General features: G+C 46.7%; 1 protein-coding gene and 1 pseudogene across 1 annotated transcript; both read left to right on the plus strand.

Moving 5' to 3' along the window:
* The first annotated feature begins 1,045 nt into the window (after positions 1–1,045).
* LOC149365600 (uncharacterized) lies at positions 1,046–5,821 on the plus strand. The gene is made up of 3 exons (XM_089568915.1): positions 1,046–1,402; positions 2,862–3,229; positions 5,608–5,821. Exons 1-3 carry the CDS (start codon positions 1,046–1,048, stop codon positions 5,774–5,776), a joined length of 894 nt encoding a protein of 297 aa, XP_089425041.1. The 3' UTR covers positions 5,777–5,821.
* Positions 5,822–9,208: 3,387 nt separating this feature from the next.
* Positions 9,209–17,285, plus strand: LOC149365601 (uncharacterized; annotated as a pseudogene).
* The last annotated feature ends 6,953 nt before the right edge of the window (positions 17,286–24,238 follow it).

A 24,238-nucleotide genomic window follows, 5' to 3' on the forward strand; every position in this document is an offset into this window, starting at 1 on the left:
CGGAGGTGCCGAAGAGCTTGCGGCATGGTTGCTTTACGATTTATTGACGCATAAGGGTTCGAAACACGTCCGCGAGTACCTGGCCCGCTGGAGCCCATAACTGTTGACACGCGACCAGCGAAAAGTAGTCATCAATTGATACGACTGCATATCTCCTGGCTAATTAATTTATAATCACAATGACGGAATTAGAGCTGGCGCGTTTTGGCGCTGCTACAAAACTTTTGCTTCACCAGGACACCCTTCGCCACGTGATACTTGGAAGGAAAGCTTCAGCTGCGGCCAAGAAAGCCGGTAGCCAGTATCACAACCAATTACTCGTTTTTAATCGCTGCTTTTTATTGAAGCATAGAAAAAAACACGAACGATTTCGAGTGCGTAACGCGAAGGTGTGAACGTTAGCTGGGCTGTGACACCGATAAATTTTCAGAGAAATTTCGTATTTTTTACCGCGACAGCGTGCTGTTAGCGCAGAATCCAGGGTCATAGTCGGCGAGTCGAGGAAATCTGGACTGTTCGGGAGGGTCGTGACGTCACTTCTGTAGCTAGGGAATTGAAAGGTGACAAACATTAGACACATTACGATTATAAGGTCTTAACATGGCTTAAGCGTAATTACCGTGCATGCCAGAATGTAATTTCCGCGCTGGTAAGAGAAGGGAATCGAATCTGTGACCCTTGTGTCGCAAGTCAGACACGCTAAGCCGCGGCCATCAAATCGTGCGCGTTCGACTTGATTAAAGGGAGGCCTTGTCTGTCTTGTCCTGTCCGTGTCTGCGAAGTGGGGCTCTAGAGAACACGCGGGCGCTGAACGGACCTATTAACGCTATTAACGCTATCGCATCACACCCTGAAAGCGGAGCTCGTGTCCCCCCATTCGCTTTGCAACATCCGCGTGGTTCGTTATTAGCTATACAAACTGCGCTGAGAAGATTGCATTGGAATTTCTAAACTGTCTCGGCTCGAGAAGTTAGGCCTAACTGTTTGGAATGTCCGGCAGGAGGGCGCGGTGGTGCGCCGCGTGTTCACGCCTCCAACGCTGGCGATGGTCTTGGGGGCTGGCGCTCTCGTGGGAGGAGGAACCGCGGCATTCGGATACCTGACCTGCACGTTCTGGGTGCAATCCGAACCGCGGAACGAGCTGCTGGCCTCGCCTACCACACTGCTCTCCCCGACAACCACGCCGCTTTCCCCATCGCCCACGCTGCTGTCCTCGTCGCCTGCACCGCCGTCCCCATCGCCTACCAAGGACGAAGGCGGCACTGTGTGCAGCACAGTCGGTTGCATGTCTACGGCAGCCTACCTGCAGGAAAGCCTCAATCCGTCGATGGAACCATGCCGCAACTTTTCGCAGTACGTCTGCGGACGACTGCAAGAAGGCAACAGCAGCACCACTGATAAAGTAAGCGGAATAATGTGGTTCCACACTGTGACGGAAGGTAGTGCATTCACTAGAGCATAGAGCAGTAGGATGACGAAGATAGGCCGAGATTGATTGCCCTGAGCAGAGGGAGGAAAGCTCCCTGTGTTCTCTCGGCCATCCCTGTCGACGAAATAGCAACAGCGCTTGTATCGCATTCGGATTCTTTACAAACGCGGCCGCTCGCTTTTCAAGTCCACCACGGTTGCTTCCTGTGGGACCACGGTAGCTCGACCGCGTACTGGATATCACTCGGACTACGAAGATCCCTGCCTGCTTTGTCACTAGAAGCAATTTTTCAAGCGCCACTGAGTTTTAGGCGCAGGATGGCTTTCCACTATTGCTAGATGATGGAATGCCGAGAAAGACGCACTTCTCATCTGACTTGGCGGTTGTTTTGAAAACAAAATGTGAATTAAGTATTTAGTTCTTTTACTTGCTAAGGCCGAACTTCGACTTAAGTATGCTTAGTTACAATAGACAAAACCTGAATATTAAACGAAATGAATTCTGCCACAGTGGAGACAGTCGCGCTGAAGCCACAAATCGGCAAGCAGAATCCAAGTCTTAGGCTACCTCTAGCCAAGCTAAATACGAAGTTTCTGCTTCCAACAATTTTCTTTAAGGATGAAGGGCTCTTTCAGAAGCTTGCATAACCAATGGCGGCCGTTTTACTTCCCGATAATGATGGGGAACATTACGCCTTCCGCTTGATGTCGTACAATGAACTCACACTCGCGTAATATTCTTCGCCTGCTTCGAGTTCAGTTGTATATCATCCTCAATAACCCTCAACAAACGCGGGAGTTCTTTAGGGCGGCATGACTTTTCCACTTACGAGGTAAGATCGCAGTAGTGCTGCCATTTACATTAGAGGATGTCCCGCCGTGTGAAAGAATCACAAAATGGAAAATGCACACCTGCCTTACCGACGCCCAGAGGTATATAATGAAGCCGCTATGCTAGCTCAAAATATTTGTACTGCATGAGAAATTATATTTGTCCCGAAAGAGCAACTAGGGCAAGTATACGATGTACCGGAAAGAATCTGCACAGCAGTTACGAGGTCGTCTCTCAACACATCTCACTTAGCTTTGTCTTCCTTCCGGCTATGATTTCTGTACCAAAATAGTTGGAATTAATGAAGTACGCACGATTTTCAGTATTGTGTGCTCAGCTATCTTAAAAAATAGGTCAGTTGAGGTTATGAGTAGTAATGTTTAAATTATACTGCGGCGCATTTGCTTTCGTCTGCATAGAATACTTGACAACGTAGAGGTCAGCTTCTGAGACGTTGATGTGCACACGTCTTCAGTTAGCGTTTGGCGACTACGCAGCTTCGAACACGTAAACCTGGCGCCAAAATCGGCAGTGGCCGTGACAGTAGCACCATCCTCCAGCATGCGAAGTAGCTGCTGAACCGCTAGGACACTCTTCGCAGGTAATAAAGCGCATCTTCACCGAAGTAGTCAAGACGATAGACCCCTACGTCCAAGAGGTCATCCCTGATGGAGCGCTTTACAAGGCCGCAGTGATGCTAGCCCAGTGCTTGGATCTTGTCAACGTCAACGTCAGCGCTCCCGAAGACCTGAAGGATTTGATGAACCAGCTCAAACTGCACGTGTACACCCCGCCTTCCGACGCACCCACGGGGCCCGATGACTTGCTGGCACTGCACGTGGAGCTGGCCTACGCCTACGGGTTGAGCGGACTCATGCGGATCCAACCACGAGCGCGGCACTCGCTGTCGGTCGACTTCAACATCCAGGACTGGCAGGAGGTGCTTTCCATAGAGAGGGACTACACGACGTGAGTCCACAAACCGCGGTTTTCTATACTGACACTTGTACGATGGACCTTCTCGGGGATCCATGGTGCCCTCGCCACACCCATAGTTCTGTCTTCGTTGTAAATCCCACTCATCGGTTCGATAGTGGAAGCGTTATTCGTGCAGGCAGACAGACGTTTAGTGGACTTCCCCCAAATGATCCCACGCCACTTTCGCTCTCAGCGGGTGCAGACACATTCATGGAAGGGGTGTGCGAAATAAATAACACTGTTATTTGCTCCTGAAATACATGAAAACTATGGGACTTAGTTTTCCTCCGTTCTAACCTATTTCCTCTTCTGGAAGATAAGGCGCACAGACACCTGAGGGAAAGAAGGGAAGCCACAGTCAGTGCGGCTCGGTACACTACCGAAAAACATATGGGCCAGCACATTTGTGTTCAGTGTCAAGAACGCTGCCCATCTGCAGTGTACGGCCAGGGTCACGATATTTACGGCGATGACATGTCCATGTCCACCTATCACTTTAGAAATACACTGGTATTTCTTGCCAGCCAAAAGTGGCGATAGCGTAACTTATTTCATGTACGTGAACTCGGAGCTAAATGACTCAGTATGTCTCCCTACTTTTGAGAGCTTATATGGACACTATTTGTCACACCCCTTAGGGGTACAATTTCATTTTAAGCCGCGTAACAGTGTTTCACTCTTTGCGCATCGCAAGTTGGAAATCTTTCTAAACTAACCTCATCAGGTTTCTGGGCCCCACTTATTTGAAAGCTGACACCTAGAGAAGCGAATGCATGCGCCTGTAATCGGTGCTCGTTTCCGTAGCCACACAAACGGCTAGAGAGTAAGATAAAGGGCACGCCTTGTTCCTACTGCCAAGTAGATTCCACCCCCTGCGGGCGCATATCAAATCGTACCTGGATACAGCGCGAGGACCATCATCGCCACCTCCTCTAAAGTCCGTTTCGTGCCTTAGGGAGGCTTAATGCGCTCGAATATACACGCTTGAAACCGAACCATTTGGCCTGAAGAATTTGTACGCATTCAGAAACATCGCGAATAGCGCGTCCGCGGCGTTCACTGGACGCAAAAGGTTACAGGAGGGGGGGCACAGCTTCCTATGGGCGTACTGGACACCAGGAGGTACTCGCACAGGCCCACGTCGGCCAATATGAGCTGCTCTCTACAAGGTACTTGTCCACTCCCAGTTTCGGTACGACTCACTGCTAACGAGCGAAGCGCCTGTCCAGGATACGTGTAGCGACCGTACCGTAAATGACAACGTTTATAGTTTCATCGCCGGGACTAGGATTAGACGTAGTCAAGCATAGCATAGCCCAATTTGGTCCAACATTTATGCGGCTTCAGGACCGTAAACGAAATGAAATGGCGTGATTGGTCGACGGGTTGCGTCGTGCTAGCTACTCTTCATTCATTTGTTTATGCGCTATGTCCTCAAAATGGATTTGGGCGGCCATGACAGCAAGAAGACCACGTTCATTACCCGGCATTGTTTCTACACTCTAAACAGAAAGGGTTAAAAAGGGAGTAAGCTCTGCCCTAGCGCACACCCTTTTTATGAAATACTGTGTGCTTGAGTACAGTTTACTCCCTTTTTACTCCCATATAGGCGTATCCCTGCTTAAAGTGCACTAGCTTAATATGCTCTATTTCATCTTGTGTTCCGCTTCTGCCGCCCTCCAATGTTGTACACTCCATGTCCGAACTAGGGCAACAGTTTGGGCAGTTATCTTCGAATGTCTAGAGACTGAATATATGCAGATGTTGAAGCTCAGTTGCACGGTGTGTCTATACCTCTTCGTGCCGTGTGGACCGGCGCATTGTATGATGTCGTCATAGTACACGCTAATACAACTTCGCTTCTCGCGTATAATCCGTTTCATGAGCGGCTCTGTCAGTTGATTGCATCATGTACGTAAATGGTGCTTTCAGGGGCAATCTGCATGCAATAATAGTTCAAATAGTTTGTTAAGAAGGGAGTGTGCACTGAACTCTCGGACATCGCTGCTTCAACAGGCCGATTGTCCACCGAACTCCTTAATGTGATGCCTTCTCAGTCGTGCGTCTAACTGTTTTAGGTATCTTATCTGTATTTATTCTGCCTGTACTGTTTGTCTGTGTCGTCTAGCGCGTTTATCTCAATTTGACGGCAGGTTAGCTGGCGCCCTTTCATAAGGGCTGCCGCCATTCTTTGTGACCTCACACGCCTCCTACTGGGATATCTCTAGTGATAGAAATATCCTGTTTCCGTTTTTACGTTTATATCCAGTAAGGCTCAGCCCAATGCGGCCGCACAGCGGCTGAAGAGAAAGATACAGCCTCCCGATTTGCTGCGGTAATTTAAAAGACCTCAAAGGCCTTTCACGCAGACTCGCCCCAGAGCTGGCAGGCGTCAATGGCCTCACCACGACATCTGAACAGGGAAGGAAGATGCAGCGCCTGTATGAGGCCATAAAGTTCGCCGTGGTGAAGGCTCTGGAGAGTTTCAGAGGAGGAAACGCTACGGCTTCACAGGCGGTCGTCATTAAAGTGAGTTGAAATGCCGCTGCTTATGTTTTCGTTTCGCCTCCATCTGTCCTATTGAGACCCGTTTAAACAGGATACCACTGCTGTCTTCAGTGAAAATGTTGTGCAGCTACCATTCTATACAATACAATCCGATGAGCTTGCAGAGCGCTCACAATGATCACACGACTTAATCAAAACGGGTTCTTTTTAACGCGACAGCTTTAGTACTTCCATGCGGAAAAATTTCAGGCGTCCGCACCGGGTTTGGCGACCGTTTGAAGAGTCGCAGCCTGAACGGCATTAACCCATTAAATCTGTCGGGTCATACCCTTAAATCGGATCTTTGATTCCCTCCCCGCATTTTTTCAAACTCCTCATGGGTACGTTTACGTTTCTCAGGCCAGCCTATTATCAACTGTACCTATGTGTGCGGACGTTAGACTGAGACCAAAACAAAAGCAGTTATTTTTAGAGCAAAAAATAAGAAAGTTACACTTGTAAAAGACATTTGCTTCAATAATGCTCATGTAGATATAGTACCTACATTTAAAACACTGGGCGTTGTATTTAATGAAAAAATGACTTGGGATGACCATGCCTATTTTATATCCAGCAAACTGTCGCAAATTATTGGTTTAATTTGCAGACATCGCCAACTGCTGCCAACAAGAGCATTGCTGGCCATATATCATTCACTCTTTAGTTCTCGCCTCAATTACTGTAATTTAGTGTGGGGAAAAACTTCGCAAGAAAACATCAATAAGCTACTCGTATTACAGAAAAATTTTATCAGAATAATTGAAAATGTTCCTAGAACATCATTCCATACACAAGAACTTTTTTATAAATACAAAATACTCCCGGTAACTAAATTATACACCTTTCGCCTCAGCCACGCACTGAAGCGCGAAATTATTAATCACACGTCCTTCCTTTATGAACTCTCCAACATTGTAGTAAGCTATAAAGTACACAACACAAGAAACGTCGATCAGTGACACATTAAAACATACAGAACAACATATGGCTGTCAAACACTTGAAAACATCTACTAAATGCTCTTTGTGTTAATGACATTGACCTAAAAACCACCTCACACAGAAAGCTTTTAGAATATTTTTATTTACAGATACTGAATTGAATCTGTGAACCGAATTTACTGTATTGCACTCTTCATTGCTTTGTTTGTCATTTTGTTTTTCTTGTGGGAAGTACCTGTCGCGATTTTTTTTTGGCAATATTGTATTTACTTTGAAAGTGTGCCACGGTTTTGTTGCCAAAGTTCGCAGCTGGGTGTCCATGGCCAAGTCAAGCGGTCCAAGAGGCCGCTTTTACTATGGGCACCCTGCCACCATGTATATTGTGGTGGTAAATAAATAAATATCAAATATCAAATACCTTAAGACCAATTGGCAGCGCTTGCTTCAAATAGAACAGCTGCTGAATGGTGCGCTCTGCATCTGAGCGAGTGTCTGCCGCATGTGCTTGTCTGTAACTGTAATGAAAAAGAAATTCCTCGTTTTGCAGTGAAGCGCAGCGCAGACCTTTTGGGCTGAAAAAAAGAGAAGGGAATGAGAGAGGTGCAGCCAGAGAGAGGAAAGAGAAATGAAAAGAAACTGTAAGCTTGACTCCCCCATATTGGTTCTGGTAAGGAAGTTAGTTGAGCTGATGAGATTAAGAAGTTTGCGGAGACACGGTGGGCGCAGCTGGCAAAGGACAGGGTTAATTGGAGAGGCATGGGAGAGGCTATTGCCCTACAGTGCGCGTAGTCAGGCTGATGATGATGAAGGAACCTGTACAATCATGATGAGTATAAAGTGCAACCAATCAAACAAAGTCACAAAATGGACTACAGACAACAGTGCTATAACTTCAGTAGTTTGTTTCCAAGAGATACGCAGTATATGCATTGAATAGAGTCGCATCACTCTTTTGTCAAGCTTAACTTGTAAGCTTGAGCACAATAGTAAATTAGGACACAGAAAAGCACATTGTAGTCGCTGAAATATTGAAGTACCTATGTTATGAAAATGGCTGCTCGTTACATAAACCTACTGGGACCACAGTGTAGGATATAAGCACCTGAGCAGATCTGATGATCTACAGCTGCCGACATCAACGTTTGCTTACATAAAATTACCGCTGATCACGATTTACACCTCAACGATCAACGGTTAATGACCGAAAGATTAATTAGGCTCCTGGTATTACCTCTCCGCCATGGTGAATGTCTCGAGAATTCTGGTACACATGAAGTTTTCAGTGCGTAACAACGCGTGGCGCGCTATCTCAACTGTGTCCTGCATTCCTAAGCCGCCACTTTTGGAGCCTAGGTAGGAAAGCGTCTCAGGCCAGACTTTTTTTAAAGAGGCAGATACCTCCGCCGATCCCTTCAGCCATCGCCCATCATGACTATCATGAGCTGTCATCTCGCCCATATAATATCTTCCTTAAAATAATGAAATTCACACGTGTCCGTTAGGGCAATCTGTATGCATAGCCACTTGCAGCATGGCCACTAAGATATCAGGTTAATTTATTAGTATCCAGGTGAGCACGCACCATGATGATGAGTACCATGAAGTACAGGCAGTAGTGGACGCACAAGCACCTAGTCTCCTTGGAAAGCATGTGCTTCTTTGGGAAATCGGTGGCAGTGTAAATTATGAAGCCGTTAGAGACAGCTTCGCACATTTCTTCAAGTTTTTATGTAGAGTAGTTTATGCTGATCTCTTCTTGTCAGTTCCTCCGCTCTTATCGTTTCCATTGCTGGCGGCGGGTTTCTTACTTTATTATTTCATTTATCTTTTCATGAGACTCTGCAGCGCAATATATAGCTCCGGCAAGAATGGCATATACACAAAAGAGACCTCGGTTACACGACAATTTGCTAGAGCAAATAAAAACATTCACTTTTCAAGGGACTGGTGAATTGCATAAAGCACATTTTCAGTCCCAAATGCATCAGCAGGTAGGTCGCTTGATTTGATTAAGGTTTCTATGAAAAGATTTGTATCTAAAGCTGCTGGTACAACCAAGCAGAAAGTTAGCTTATGCGGAAGTGTTTTCTTCGATTTTACATGATGACGACTGAAACTGTGGTGAAGGTTGAGGCGAAGCTGATGGCAACGCAAATCAACGAGCAGTTTTAATTCTTGCTTGCTTCATAGGAGATTTTAAGGAAGATGTAATTCTGCAACAGTAGTTGAGATGGGGGAATCAAGTCGCTGGTAGCGACTATATATAAAACGAAATGCACGATTGTATTCACCTAACTTTATTTTACTATTATTCTTAGTAAAAGCTTCTCAAATTTCGTATGTTCCAAACGAGATGCGATAAGTGTATTATAAGGCGACAATTCAAAACTGACAGGAGAGGACATAAGTATCCGTCCAGCTTTCGACCTGCCGACTATTACTAATGGCGAGAACTCTGATTTCTCAACGTGCTCGCTCTTGCATGCATGATCGTGGCCACGTGAACGACCTGGCGTTCGCTGGTGTGAGCCCCACCGCCTTTGCTGACGCGGTCGTGACGAAGACACCGTACAAGCGGGAAGCGAGCCTGTTTGAGAGCCCCATCTTGAAAGTCGTGCTGGAGACCGTGTGGGCGGCGATGAAGAGCACCGATCTTTTTCTCTGGACCAGCTGGTACGTGTTGGGCGTGACAAGCCCCTTCGTCGACCCTGCGTCTACCAAGCGCTTCGGGTAAATAGGTTTTATTTAGTGCGTGTTAATAGTGACAACTGGTTTTCACCGTTACAATTAATTGCACGAGTTGAGAAACTTCGCTTCGCAATACGGATATGCTATGTGGTCACATCTCGAAGTTAACAGAAGTCCGCTGCAGACGTGAGCCGAACTGTCAGCTATTTATTACCACCTTTAACTTTTATCTTCGGACTTTTAGACAAGCTGAGCAGCTACCCTGTTCGCTGCGAGATTGGGGAACAGTCTGATAACATCCGAGGCGTGGCCCACTCAGACTGCTTGGTTTCAAAATAAATGGTTTGGTTTGGTTTATGGGGTTTAACGTCTCCAAGCGATTCAGGCTATGAGAGACGCCGTAGTGAACGGCTCCTGAAATATCCTCTATGAAAAGTTACACAAATGGCGATCAGCAACGTGCGCAAAGCCAAAGCTAGGCCTGTAAATCGAGCAGCGTGGACATCGAGGCTTAAACAACAAGAAGCTCAACTTTCGGGTCGCTCCGCGAATTAGTCGAACTACAGCTAAACGAATACGGCAGGCAATGCGCGGAACATCATACCTCGATCTGCAGGGCCAGCAGGGTTAACGGCGGAGCTCAGACAACACGCTTTTCGTAGTCGAGTCCAACTACGAGTTTAACTACAACCGTGCCAAATGTCACCTACTGCAAAGGAAGACGGCATTCGCTCGCGCTTCGTACCAAATCTTCCGAAAAAACACGACTGACTACTGAAGAAAGGCCGCTAACCGCACAAAGGCGCAAATCCAGCGCATTATCGAATGTTGCCCGCCCGATCCTCCCCTGCGCAGGCAAACTTTATGATGGCAAGCCTCGTTCTCTTTGCCGGTTGGAGTAACGAAAGGCGTTTTCCGGTTGCCTCCTCTGATGTAGAACCCATAAGCTCAACATAGCTCTGCATCACCGCAATTAAAGGCCGCAAACTCCCGCGAAACGCTTCCCGCCAAAACTCCGTCACGCAAAAACAAAACGAAGCTTGCCCTGGAATCGCGCCAGCAGTGCCAGCATCTGCTGCAGAGAAAAAAAGCGAGCGCTAATGCGTGACCACGGCGCCTCGGCCAATGGGAGGTTCGATGCTCCTGCGGCGCGCTGGGAGAAAAAAGGAGCCGGAAAGTTCAAATGACTTTTGGTGTTTTCCTGGATAGGAAATAACCGTTCCTTCGCAGGCAACGTAGAGCCGTCATACGTGACGTCATTATCGGTGCCCCTGCCCGTCGTTGTGCCCTTCAAAGAAGCCGAACGCCAAAGACGACTTTGTTCAGCGATTACGCTACCATTCCAAATGCTAGAGCAAAACGATTTCGCAGGCTTTACCTGCACATTTTGCACATTCGGCAAACTTAAAGTCCTCGAATTCTAAAACTGCTTCAGTTGCCCTTTAAGGCGTCCGGCTGTAATATAACTTGACTAAGTCGTAGGTTCGATACTTAGCTCTCAGACATGTAAAAAAAGTGTGGAACTGCGTCGTAACGCCGACGTTATCCTTTCCACTGTGCTTGCATGCAGACAGTGGACGTCCTCCGTCCCGACGTCTCCGCGGGTGGTAGTGGGCGTCTCTTCTTACGCCAGCAACATGGAACGCCTGGACAACACCTACGAGGAGGTCTCGATACACAAGGAGGCCCCTTTCTTCAGGAACTGCGGTGTCAGGAATCTGACACCGCAGTATGACCACATCGAAGCGCTCAACCCGACCGTCAACGTGGACACCGACGGCACTGTTCTGGTGCCGGCGGCCCTAATAATAGCTCCCTTCACGCCGGATGGTCCCGTGGCGGCCAACGTCGGAGGACTCGGGCACCTCATAGCAAAGAGACTGGTCAACAGGTGATGTTCGTACACTGTCGGCATGTTCAGGGTATTTGGAACACGTTAGGACATCTCCAGGGTATGTGGTATATGTCACAGAACGGCCCGTGGTTTGAGAAGGCTGCGATTCCGAATACTCCGAGGAAACAGGAACTGGCTGGGTTGTGCGTTGATTCTTGTGAGGTGATTCAACGCGGACTTCCCCCTTTTTGCGCATCGGCCTTATGGTAACATGCGCTGCATTCCGGGGCATGAACTAGCGCCGTCTGCCAGTAGCCAGTAGATACCCCGCAACTAAAGGGGTTATTACTCGTAATTGAGAAAAGGCTAAAGAGCGTGACATGTTTACGCAAAAGGCGTACTGGCGCTAAAAAAAACGAAGACAACACACACAACAGGACAGGACTGGCGCCAACTTCCAACTAGTTTATTCACAGAAAAAACCACTTAAGAACCACACTGCATGCAAAAAGATACAGACAAACCAGAAACAAGGGGTGATTTAACAAAGATGCACGTGCCAAACGGACCAAAGGAATGATTATAACGCTGCAAGAGACCCACTCAGAAACCTAATCTCTTCTTCTGACAATGACACAGATGGCTTGCTTATGCAGATATCGCCCCTCTGTTTGATGTAATAGGCTTCTATTATTTCACGCTCTAATCTGTCTTTTGATCTTGCAATGAATTTGGTGCTCTCAAAACCAGGACGGCATTTGCAGCTTTTGCAGTGAGTGGCCATGTGGCTGCCATAGCCATTTTTTACAGCAATCTTGTGCTGCCTCACTCTTTCATTGTAGCACTGACCTGTCTGGCCGATATATTCCTTGCCGCAGCTTAGAGGAACAACATACACAACATCAGCCGTGCATTCAGTGGCGCGAATTTGGTGTTTCTTTTTGCACTGCTTAACCTTTCTTACTCTGTTGAAAGTGCAAACGCGTGACAGCTTGCAGGGAGCAGAAAGCACCACGTTGATCTTATATCTGCTGGCCACTTTCTTCAGGTTGTGCGAAAGCCGGTGAATATAGGGAATCACCACCGTCGGTTGTTTTTCTTTATCCTTGTTTTTTTTACCCTGTTCTCCCATCAACATCCGCTTGCGCTTCTTAACCAGGTCCTCACTAATGCTAGTGATGAGGTGTTCTGGGTACCCGGCTTGATGAAAGCGTTCAATTTGCGCATCGAAGCTCTGTGCCATCTCATGCTCACACGATTTATCCAAGGCTGCATTCAAGCATGTCGCAACGATTACGCGCTTAATTAGCTTGGAATGTGCACTACTAAAAGGCAGTAGTTCTTTGCACGATCTCGGGTTGTAGGACCAACAAACATGGCGGTCCTGCTTAAATTGAAGTTTCAAATCAAGAAACTGCAGGCTATTGTTGTGGGGAACTTCATGCGTGAAACGGAGCCCTTTTGATTCACTGGCGAAAATGGTGACTATGTCTTCAAGGATGGCGCTTGGTTTTGAACCTACATGATCGGTTAGCACAATTAGGTAGTCATCCACGTATCTAAATACCCTAACAACGTTAGAGGTCAATAAAAGCCGGTCACTAACACGTTTGTCAACACACGATAAATAAATGTCACTTAAAATAGGGGCAAGGGACGACCCAATACAAACACCATCACGCTGAATGTAAAACTGATCGCTGAAAAAAACTGCAGTAGATGAAAGGTAAAATTCTAAAAGTGTTAAGAAATCATCACAGCTAATACCTGTCTCGTCCTGAAATGCCAGTACGCCTTTTGCGTAAACATGTCATGCTACAACCAACTAGCTCAAATCAAAGTATTGCTAAAGAGCGTGCTTAGATTGTCCGCGAAGATGTTACCACTGACGGTCTACTCGTCCAACGTGCTGCAAAATTCTAGTTCCAAAACACTTCCTGCGCTCTCACGGAATAGTTCTGACTGCCATACGAAATCAGTGTTCAGCGCCCTTAGACACTTGGTTGAAGCCGCTTAAATCGGAAGTCTTTGTCAAGATTTTCTGTACTTGGATAAGCTGAATGACCCCAAAGTAATCAGAGTTTTTCCTCAACACCTCTGTTTGAGAAGACGTTTAGAGTGCAGGAAGCTAATTTAGACAAAGCAAGCGTCATGCAAGACTCCTCAGAGCGCCCCTAATAGGACCTAATTATTGAAAAGGCGACAACGCTGGAACACAGAGAAAGAACACGCCACTTGTTGGGTAACCACCAAATCACGCCCAGCTGTGGCCTCCACCTACAGACTTGAGGCAGGCACACGGACCTTCGTAATAAAATAACATTTTATATCTCTCTGACTTCCACTAGCGCACAGGCGGCAGTGCTAACGCATATTTTTTATGCGAAGCATATTACTAAGCTACACTACAGCCCGTCGAGCGCGGCGGTGGAGCGACCACCATGACCACGTGACACCACGTGACCACGTGACACCACGTGACAACATGACGTCACAGCAGAGGAGCGATGGGCTGCCGGCTCGCGCGGTCGGCCGCGGCGGTGGAGGCTCCACATCAGAGGCGCTGCCTGCTGCTGCTGGGGGTACATCAATACAGTCTATAGGGAATGGTGGCGGTGGTGGAATAACTAAGGGTGTTTCCAATGTACTTTCCATGGGTGCCAAGAATGCTGTTGTAGCCGGTGCGGGGGCAGCGGTTGTACACTCTGCATTGAATTCACCGATGATCCCATATATAGCTGCCACGGCAATCCTTGCTACACTTCTAGTGGTTGTATTAAAATGACCAAGTATTCAACCAAGCAAAGCCATGTATTACCAAGCCTAGCCATCAATATGCTTCGCATCTGACTAGGCTTAACCTTAGCTAAGCCTCAGCCATTTTTTTTCTTGAAAATCTAATTTTCTGCAAATGTTCCTCATACGGCTTTCCCACCTGAAACGCGACCACTCAACTAATATTTCCCAGGTATTTCGTGTAATCAGGCGCTGTGCCGGCCGAGTGCCAGGCAATGACGAGACAAGGAAAGGGTGATGATTTTCAAAGCCTCGTGGCGTACTCCTGCGTCAGGCCCACGCTGTCCGCCATGAACGCCACCCGCGAGGAAGTACTGCCTCAGTTCCCCGATCTGCAGCCAGAGAAGCTGGCCTACGCTGTGGGGTGCCTCAAGGTGAGAAGGTGACATAAGCGTGGTGCAGATAGCACCGGATGGAATCGGAATCAGATGGACGGTTGCAACATGTAGAGAAAACAGCAGGTATGGTACAGGGGATGGAGTGGAATGGTAGGCTCAATTCTTTGACGGGCAGTTTCAACAAGACGGCACAAAGTTACAGATATTAAAGACCGATTACGTCAAAGCACAGGACACATCATGTAAAGGATAACGGGACAAGCGCTACCTTTAATTCCTTTACCTTTACCTTTATGTGCCGTCCTCCTTTATGTGCTGTGTGCTGCGCTTTGAAGTAATCTGTCTTTAATCATGAGCCAACTAGGCCCAAAGCAAACGCAGGTAAGAAGGCACTAGGACACCCCCAGCACTGTTTCAAATAGTAAACGTGCTTAGCGCCGGGAAATTTTTCTTCAAGAAACCCACTGATTCCGGGGTCAAAAATATTCATGATGCTCTCTGTACGAGTAACAAGCCAAAGCCTACCAGTGTAAACAGTACACGTATTGTCACCTAAAATCAGGTCTTTACGAATATGCTTATGCCGCCAGAATATTACCAACAACACCCTGACAAATCTGGCGGAGGATCTGGACGCTCCTGCAAACCATTGGGGTACGGGAAATGGGATTCGACCTCCACCAGATCCCATGTCCAGGTCCAATGTCGCCATCTTTCAGTTCGAGCGCCACCTAGCGATATTATGCACCACTTCAAATGTGTTAACTGGAAATGCCATTGTCTTTCTCTTACGCAAGTTGAAACGATTAAGATGGCGAAGTGAAAGAGGGTATCTTGGCCTGGTCCGTGAAAACCAGGTGAACTCAAACTCTCTCTCCTCGATGGCGCTGTTCACACGAGAGCCCGTGTAAAATAGCTCGTCTTTCAGGAAACCAGTTAACAGAAAGGCGGCAGATAGAAATTGATTGCGATAACGAAAATTCCCGAGCCATTTTGTTCCTGACTCATGCAGAAAAAGGGCAAAAAAATGAGGACAAGGAAGTAGCAAAAAGACACACCTTCGACATTACCTTTGTCTATTTTTCTCATCCCCTCTGCCGCATCGTTTCAATGTGTTATAACGGTAAGTGTGAAGGCACAAAATATGAATAACTGAACGCTTTAGTTTCCTTTCCCGCACTGACGTGTAAGTGGTTATCTTTGGGCAGTTTTATATTAGTTTAATGCTCCTCGTTGGCACCAGACAGTTCAAAATATTCTCCAGGCAATAGGTGCGTTGCATTAGCTTACCTCACAAAAATAACGGGTCTTTTGCACCTCTGAAGAGATTAGTGCAGTCTGTACAATATTATTATAGCGGCCACCAGTAGAGCTGTGAACTTTTGCTTTTCAGGAAAGCATCTAAAATTTAGTGAACACAGGGAAGAGTACAAACCATGAAAGCCGGTCAGCGATGGCAGCGAAGTTCTTCGCGGGCCCAGACTAAATCACGGCCAATTTTGAAGCAACTGCTAACTAAAGCAGAAAAAGTCACCACACCAGTTCAGTACAAAATAAAGTTCCGAACCATCTGGTTCCACTGGACGATAAACGCCTTTTCTTATTTATCTGCAATTAGGCTTGTACTACTCCTACCAGGGCCGCCCACAAATTTTAGCCCCATCTCCGCATCTGACTCTGCCACATCTTTCCAAGTTTGTCATCACTTGGGATCATCTTTTACCGGTTCTCCGCATTACAGGCCGAACCTCAGTTAATTCTATAACCCGTTATTTCTAACGGGTTATTTCCGCCATGTCAACGCAACTCTGTTCTGCGCTTGGCACTGCTTTTCTCTTCCTCTTAGTGTTACCCTTTTTAATTGCTTTCCATCAAATGCACTCATACTCGACCACATCCCCTGCCCTGCCGACTTCTTTAATGCGTTGTCCGAGGACTAGGTTAACGCGGGAGTATTCGATCACATTGCTACGCTGGCGCATTCGATAGAGGTCACGTGCCCTTGGTACGTCATCACAACCTGCCCAACGGGTTGCGAACAACCCAGCTTCTTGAATGAAATCTCGACAGAATTAGAGACAGCAACAGAAACAAAGTGTTATATATACAAATGTCGCCGTCACAGCATAGCGGGTACCTGCTACTGCAACTAGCATCAGTTCAAGTAATATCGGTTGATGAACAGACAATTTCAACATAAACTGACTCAACCAGAATCGTAAGCTGTAAAGGATGCTGCGACAAATGCGAACTGTAATGCTGTCGCACTGCACCTCTGGGCTTTCTCAAACATCCCCATAGTCTGTTTGTTCATGTGACGCCGCTGTATATGCCGAATCCTCCTCTACTGAAGGAACGTAACATTCCTGGGCACATTTTTCTAATAATTGGTCTCATAATTAAGAGAGAGTACACGTCAGGTAGCCTTCGATTCTGCCGTTGCTAACCGCAGAAGATGTCTCTTAATGTTAGTAGTTGCTCGTAATGTGTTCGGAACAAAGATCTTTACGCTCCCTCGCAGGATTGCAGAGTAGAGCCCGGTCATCCGGGAACCTGCATCCCTTCTGCACAAGGGCTCAAGGAGTTCGAGGAAGCCTTCGCTTGCAATTCGGAGGGACGACCACCGGCGTGCAACCCGGCAGAACAGCCGAGTACGCAGCCACCCAGCTAGCAGTGGGCCCCGTCTGGTCCATCGGTGCAGTTGGCGGTCGCGGATCCCGCCATATTGAAAGATGAAACGTCGTCATCACCATAAATGATCTCACATTTTACAACTCGTAATTGCCCCGATATTTATGCAAAGTGGAAACAATTTCGCCTGAACACGACTTCTGTCCATTTTTGTAACTTACTTTTATGCGAATTTTCGTTCTCTTTTGGTAGCTTACATTGCCTCATGATCAGTGGTTTTGTTAGTGCTCAGATTCAATAAATGTGTTTGTGTTTTATGCTTACGTTCGTTCTGTTCTTCGTGTCGTTGACATGATAGTCATTGTTTTCGAAACACTGCCATGTCCCTTTTTAGCGACGCTCGGTTCTTTTTTTTATTGCCGAACCAGGGCTATAAACTCACGCATTTAGCCATTCCCATTGAAACGCCTAAAATTTCGACGTTGGCTTTATGTCGGAAGCCACGGATAAAGCATTGGGGTTCTGAAGGAACGTCTCACAAGCGTCTAACTGTGGTCTCATAGGCATCTCACAGACGTCTCACAGGCGTCTTACAGACGTCTCACAGGCATATCGCTAACATCTCACAGGCGTCTCACAGGCGTCTGAGCAGTCGTGCCCGTTCGTTGGTTTAACAGATTGATGGAGCAGTCGTTGCCGATAGGGGACCGCCTGTCGACCATAATAGAAAGGATTTTCACCACACACCTTCTTCTCACAGATAATTTAACGGCACTGCTGTACAACGTGTTGCCAATCCATCAGATATAGACATCATGGCTGACAATCAAATTTGATCGTGTTTCATGTATCGAATCCCGGATTTTTCTTCGACAAACGCTGAACTTATCGAGAAATGCCTCTTGGCATTTCGTATTCATGAAAGAATATTAAGGACCAACCATCGCTCCCGAATTTGCGCTACTGCAGACGCTGTCCCAAGTCTGCTTTTAACACGCTTATGTCCCAGCATTAAAGCAAAGGAAGTCAATTTATTCCAAAATATATCAGAAATGTAGCTGCAAACAGCAAATGCAGTACACACACTGCCGTCTCCAAGATTGCGCAATTTAAGAAACTGACTTGGTCACTCTGCTCACCGATAAGTGCTACAATCCCTGTGGTGTGCATTCAAACCTTAGGTCGACGTCTACCCTACATAGACTTATCGTTGCCGCGCATACCACCATCTAAGTCGAGATAAAGCATGCATGGTTACGTTGGCTGTAACCACCACTGTAACCACTATTTGGCTGCAAACCGTCTTGTTCTGTGCAACCGCCCTTGAAGCGGTAAGGCAGCAGTGACGTCACTGGCAACGCTACTGGAACATGGCATTGCACCCTGAGTGGTTCCAAACCAGTGACGTCACGTTGACAGCATAATTTCTCCCTCTCAGAACTGCTCCCACTGCTGTGACGACCTCCCAAAAAGCATGCAGAGACCTCGCCTTTCAGAATCTGGCATTGTTCCAACACCTGGAACACATCTCCTGCCACTTCTCAGATCACAAGGCTTCCTTCATCACTGTCAAGGAGTGGGAGAGGAAAGCTACTGCAAGAGCGAATATGTCTGACATGACATCATCATCATGAAAAATAAAAATGTGATCTGTAACTGTAAATATACGCATGCTGCTTTCCAAATATTTCTCTCAACATATCGCGAAGCAGAAATACCTCACCGGTTTGCGTTACAGTGTGAACCGTCCTGTGAGTTTGTTTTTTTAGTTATGCCATTGGTTCGAGCTGAAATCCCGGTGGTTCTTCTTCAATGTAATGTATTGCAGACCACTGACGGTAAGGGCTGTTCTAAAACAATGAAGCCGCCAACAAACCTCAGGTTAGCAAACAACGTTAACGAGGTTCTCTTTTTAACTATACTCGAAATTCTTCCGCATGTAGAAAAATCCTATTTCCTTTTTCCTTGGTTTTATTTTTCTCCAATTATTCTTGTCTAATTTTCAATCACTTGACTAGCCTACCCTTCCGCCCCTGCCTCTCTCTTCCATATTAGATCGCGCCAAAATACATGCGCTTTCGAGAAGCTTGCATGCAAAGGAACTCCTCCAGTGCACTAACGTGTCGGAATAAATAAAAAATAAACAAATAAACAAACTAGCCAAATTTTGGGGACACAGCGCCAAGGGTAGCTGAAATGAATATTACTTACGGTGGACTGCACGCCTCTAAATGAATAGAGAAATAAATGAATAAATAAACAAATCAACATTTAAATAAATAAATAAATAAATGGCTAATGGCAAACATCTCGAACAAAGAGCGCTAAAAAGTTACTGTTCAATAGTTAACCAGCCAGCTAGTTAGCACGTCTTAGCCATATCCTGATGCGCTACACTGCTAACATTGTTCGGACGAAATAAACGCTCTTCTAACTCAAAAAGCCTATCTTTAAAATTGCAGAACATCTTTGGTGAAACACCCAGTGTAAATGTTTTTCATTCATCCTCAATGTTACAGTCTCACCAGTGATGAACATGATGATGGTGTGGATGTACCCTTTGGAATGGGTGAGCAATGAACAGCTCAGCTCATGTTCGAACAGATAACAGGAAAAACAAAATTAAAGAGGTGGGGATGGGAGCGCTTTATATCAGTACGACACACAGAACAAAAGAAAAAGGGAGGGTTAGGTAGTAACCCCTCTCACATCCATTGTTCACTAATCTACCTGCATCATCGCCCACCACACGGAAAGTCGTCGTTTTGCTGCTGACACCTCGGTGTTTGCTACACCCAGGAAGCCGAACACCTGTTAAGTAGCCTCACCTAGTGCTGAATAGGAGAAGGTTTAAGAGAATGGATAAAGTCGAGAATAACGGCTCTCATTTTCATCGGCTGCTTTGTAAAAGGTCTCTTTATACGGCCAGTGTAGAAGCTGTTTTAAGAACGCTCTTTATGTAGCCTGTTCCTGTGCATAAGTACGTGTAATAAATATTGAAGGAGAAAACAAAACTTTAGGCTTAATCGATTACAACTGCGTTTTCGAATCAATAAGCCAGCAGTACGAATCGTCATTCCTAGAATAACATTTTTGTCTTTTTGTTTAGCGAAAAGCTCGCATCACGGAAATCATTTATCATTTCGCCCGGTTTAGAGTACCTTCTAGGTGGCATTCTGAGACAATTTCGAGCAGAAATCGCCGTTTATAAAGATGAGTGAGGAGGCAAAACAGGAATTGGGAGTACTGTAACATTGAGAGAAAAGCTGTGAGCTCAGCGGTCCAGCTGAAACTGACCATCAATAACAACGTCCATCCATCAGCCACAATGCTTTACTCCTTAACAGAAGTCATCGGTTACAGCACCCAGGTACCGGGTACCGATCACAAATTCAAAGATTCAACGCGCGTGGAGACGCATTTCAATAGAGACAGGATAAGACAGTCCTAGGGACTAAGATATCGGGCCGCGTTTTAAAGACCCATGTGTTTAGAATCATTCCCCGGCCCTCCGATAAGACACCAAACAAGGCCTCTTTTTCACGCTAAATTGATTAATCCATTAGGTTAGATAAACACATGGCAACTTGCCATTATGATGATGATGATGATGATGATTAAGAGGAGGAGGAGGAGGAGGAGGAGGAGAAAAACTGATGCGTAACGAAAGAATTAAAAACTTCAGCGCTGAAAAAATGCCTGGAGAATTTTGTTCTGCCCTTTCGGAAGGAGAAATAATCGCAGATATAGCCGCACTTCTGTCTTGTCATCGCCTCCTCGATTTGAAGTGCAACCAAATCAGCTGTTTGCGCCAAATGAAGCTTTTTCGTATTAATGTTTCCTCCGCTCTCTCATTCGCTAACTTCAGCGCCCTCTGTTACATTTGTTAGGTTGGGGCAACCAAAAAGGAAATAAAAATAATATGCCCCTGCCTGCACCGCGTACGCACAACAGGCTTAATCCAATTGGAAAATAAAAGAATAGGCCCGTAGGCAAAATATATTTTCGCCACCCATGGGTGGAAAAATAAAATAAAAGGAAAAATGCTACTGTAGCGGCCCACAACCGGGGGAGCGGGCCCGGGGAGACTCCCCTGATCTCCCCTGGGAAGTAGCGGAAGGGATGGGCAAATGGATGGGAAATTGGAAGTTGGATTGGGTTCTGGGAATTAGGTGGGATTGGGGACAGCAAGGATTTTGACCAGATTTGGTTTGATTTGATCCTCAGTTCCTTTTCAGGCCTCCTTGAAGGGCGAGCACTCAGTCCACCAATAATGGGCCCTCGGCGTCGATCGTACACCCACACCACAGAGAATGTTCTGTGAGCAATCTCCGACCGTCTGAGACAGGGAAAACCTACAGGGGCTCGACTAGGATCCCCTCCCCCAAGCCAGGTTCCGCCACCCCGACCGTCCCACATTACTAAGATGACGGATTTTTCACACCACTCGTTCGGTACTTCGGCTCTTACTCCACTGGTACTCGCACACGCAGCAGTTATCCTTTCACGTTTTCGCGGCGTTCGTGCCCACCGACGATCGCCGCTGGCATAGTATGTGAAACTCCAATCCATTCTCCCACACTATCATGGTTGAAGTCTCAATTGATGTCCGCAGTTATCATCACATACTACCACAAGGTAGCATGTTGTCTCTCTGCGATTTCGCCAGGTCTACTAACGTTACTCAGGCAACCGCCGGGCTTTCCCGCGTTTCGGAGCTTACTGGCCTCCCGAGCGTGCTACTTACTCCATCACTTTTCGTGCTTTCGGGCCAAAGGCGGCTTCCCCAAAACCAAAGCTTGGTTCGCCCTGCCGCATGCCCCCGCGAGGCACCGAGCTCTTCGTGATCGGAAACCAACGCGTCCGCGGCCGAGTGATACGCCCTCGTACCGAGAGGGAACCGTGTGACTTTCAATTTTGCGAATTTTGGAACGACCGCGTCTGCCTGGGCGATCTCGTCGCTCGGCAAAACAGCTAAGTCGGAAACGCGTCTACCAAGGCGCGAACACCAATGGCAAAACGACAAAGTCGCGACCGCGACTACCGGGGCGACCACGCCAAAAGCAAACAAATCGTTCTAGTCACCAGTTCTGCTTTTGAGCCGGATTCCACGTGCCCAGTCCGTCTCCCTTCTCGGACCTGCCCTCCCACATAGGCAACGGGCATCGTGGGCGCGACACGCTCACAATGTCTCGGAAAGTCTGCTGAACCTTTCCTGGTGATTCGCAACCCCAAGAGTGGGTTCCGGCGGCTCCACTCACCGCTGTGCGTTGCACCAAAACAAAACCTAGCAGCCGAAACCGCACCGGTCCGTATTTAGTGGCGGGGGGGGGGGGGGGGGGGGGGGGGGGCCACGGCAGGCCGCACAGTCGGATTTCAGTAAGAAGCATACCAGCTACAAGAAATCGCTAAGCACGTCAGTGCCTCGTGTTTTGTGCTTCTCCGTCCGCTGTTTACTCCTGGCGCCTATTCGTAACAAATTAACAGGATATCGGCGAACAAATTCGTGTTTATTTTTCATTTTGGGTGGAAAAAACAGCGCGAAAGGGACGGAAGACAAAGATGAAGGAAACCACACGGACGAGCGCTGACTCACAACTATTTTTTATTCAGAAAAAAACAGACATTTATAGTTAAAAAGTCACATGACCTGACGACACTCGCGCACATGCCCAGACTAACAACAGTCTAAGAACTACATCATGAGTCAAGATTAAAACCTTACAACGCGATTTCAGAACACTGTGATTAACCGAAAAAACACGAGACAGCCAGAAACAAAAAAACAAACAAACAAAGCCACTAAAAAACAAAGCACAAATCACGTGTTGTCAAGAAATGCGACCTCTTTATCAACCATCAATAAGGAAGGCTGACTGACGCATTCACCCCGTCTTTTCCGAATATGATATGCCTCAATGAGCTCCCTTGTCGTCTTATCTCTATGGCGGAATAAAATACGTGTGTGCGCGACTAAAGGTCTGCATACTTTTTTATTTTCAAGCTTGCAAGCTTTGCAGTGCTCTTTTAGATGCGAATAGTTTGAATCTGATAGTGAACGAAGATGCTCCCTAAGTCGAATATTTATACATCGGCCGGTCTGTCCTATATATACTCTTTTACATGAAAGAGGAAGTTCATACACAACTGAACATGCGCACTCTACACACCTTGATCTATGGGAAACCAAACAACGAAATGGGCTAATTCTTGATATATTGTCATGGCGGTTCCCTATCATGCGACAAAGCCCCCCCAACTTGTGTGGCGCAGAAAACACCACATTCACGTCAAATCTGCCCGCCACCTTTTTTAGATTATGAGCCGTTCGGTGCATATACGGAATAACAGCAAATTTTTTTCCCGCTCTGTCCAATTTTGTATTCAAGAAATCTTTTCGCACTGCCCTCACCAGCTTCTCGCAAGTTGCTGAAATCACCCCCTGTGGAAACCCCGCGGCTTCTAATCTACTTACTTGTAACATCAGACTGCCGGCTATGCAGTGATGGCATGAATTTGTGAGGCTTGAACGTAAGGTAGTCATTGCAATTCCATTCTTTACTAGCTTTGAGTGCCCTGAGGTAAAACTTAACACCGTTTTTTGGGATCGGGGTGAATGCATCCAGCAGATGTGCTCTTCCCTAAAAAACAACTTCAAACTTAAAAACTGCAGTGCATTTTTCGAACGGCAACTCGAAAGTGAAGGACAGTCCTTTACCACATTCTTGAAAAACCTTTAGAATGTCATTCACTTTTGTATTGAAACTGTCCCTGTCTACTAAAACTAAAAAATCGTCAACAAATCTTGAGATATGCATTGCAAGACCCCCAATTTTGTTTTTTATTTCCTTGTCTACCTGGGCAAGATAAATGCTGCTTAGGGCTGGAGCAACCTTCGAACCTATGCATATGCCCTTTCTTTGAACATATACATCTCCTCGCCATCCCACGTATGTTGATTGCAAATAGAAAGCCAAAACCTCAAGAAAAGCAGACACCGAAATGCCGCACCGACTCACAAACCTGGCTTCGTCATTTCCTTCATCTATGCACTTGCGTACCGCTTTTAACATGCCTTTATGCGGAAGAGAATAATACAGGTCTTGTATGTCTATGCTAAAACCGGTACACCTTCCCGGATTTTCTTGCTTTAGGAACTTGACAAGAACATCGGCATTTTTCACAGCAAATGGATCGTCAACTGTCAATCCTGAAATGTGTTCCT

Source organism: Amblyomma mixtum, chromosome 1, assembly GCF_055824585.1.
Source record: "Amblyomma mixtum isolate Tamu chromosome 1, ASM5582458v1, whole genome shotgun sequence".
NCBI classification, from domain to species: Eukaryota; Metazoa; Arthropoda; class Arachnida; order Ixodida; family Ixodidae; genus Amblyomma; species Amblyomma mixtum.

What these genes read in the sequence shown, in the direction of transcription:
- LOC149365600 (XM_089568915.1), top strand. Translation starts at nt 1,046, where the DNA reads ATGGTCTTGGGGGCTGGCGCTCTCGTGGGAGGAGGAACCGCGGCATTC. An exon ending in ACAGCAGCACCACTGATAAA is followed by an intron (nt 1,403 to 2,861) that starts GTAAGCGGAATA and finishes CACTCTTCGCAG; the next exon opens with GTAATAAAGCGCATCTTCAC. An exon ending in ATAGAGAGGGACTACACGAC is followed by an intron (nt 3,230 to 5,607) that starts GTGAGTCCACAA and finishes CCTTTCACGCAG; the next exon opens with ACTCGCCCCAGAGCTGGCAG.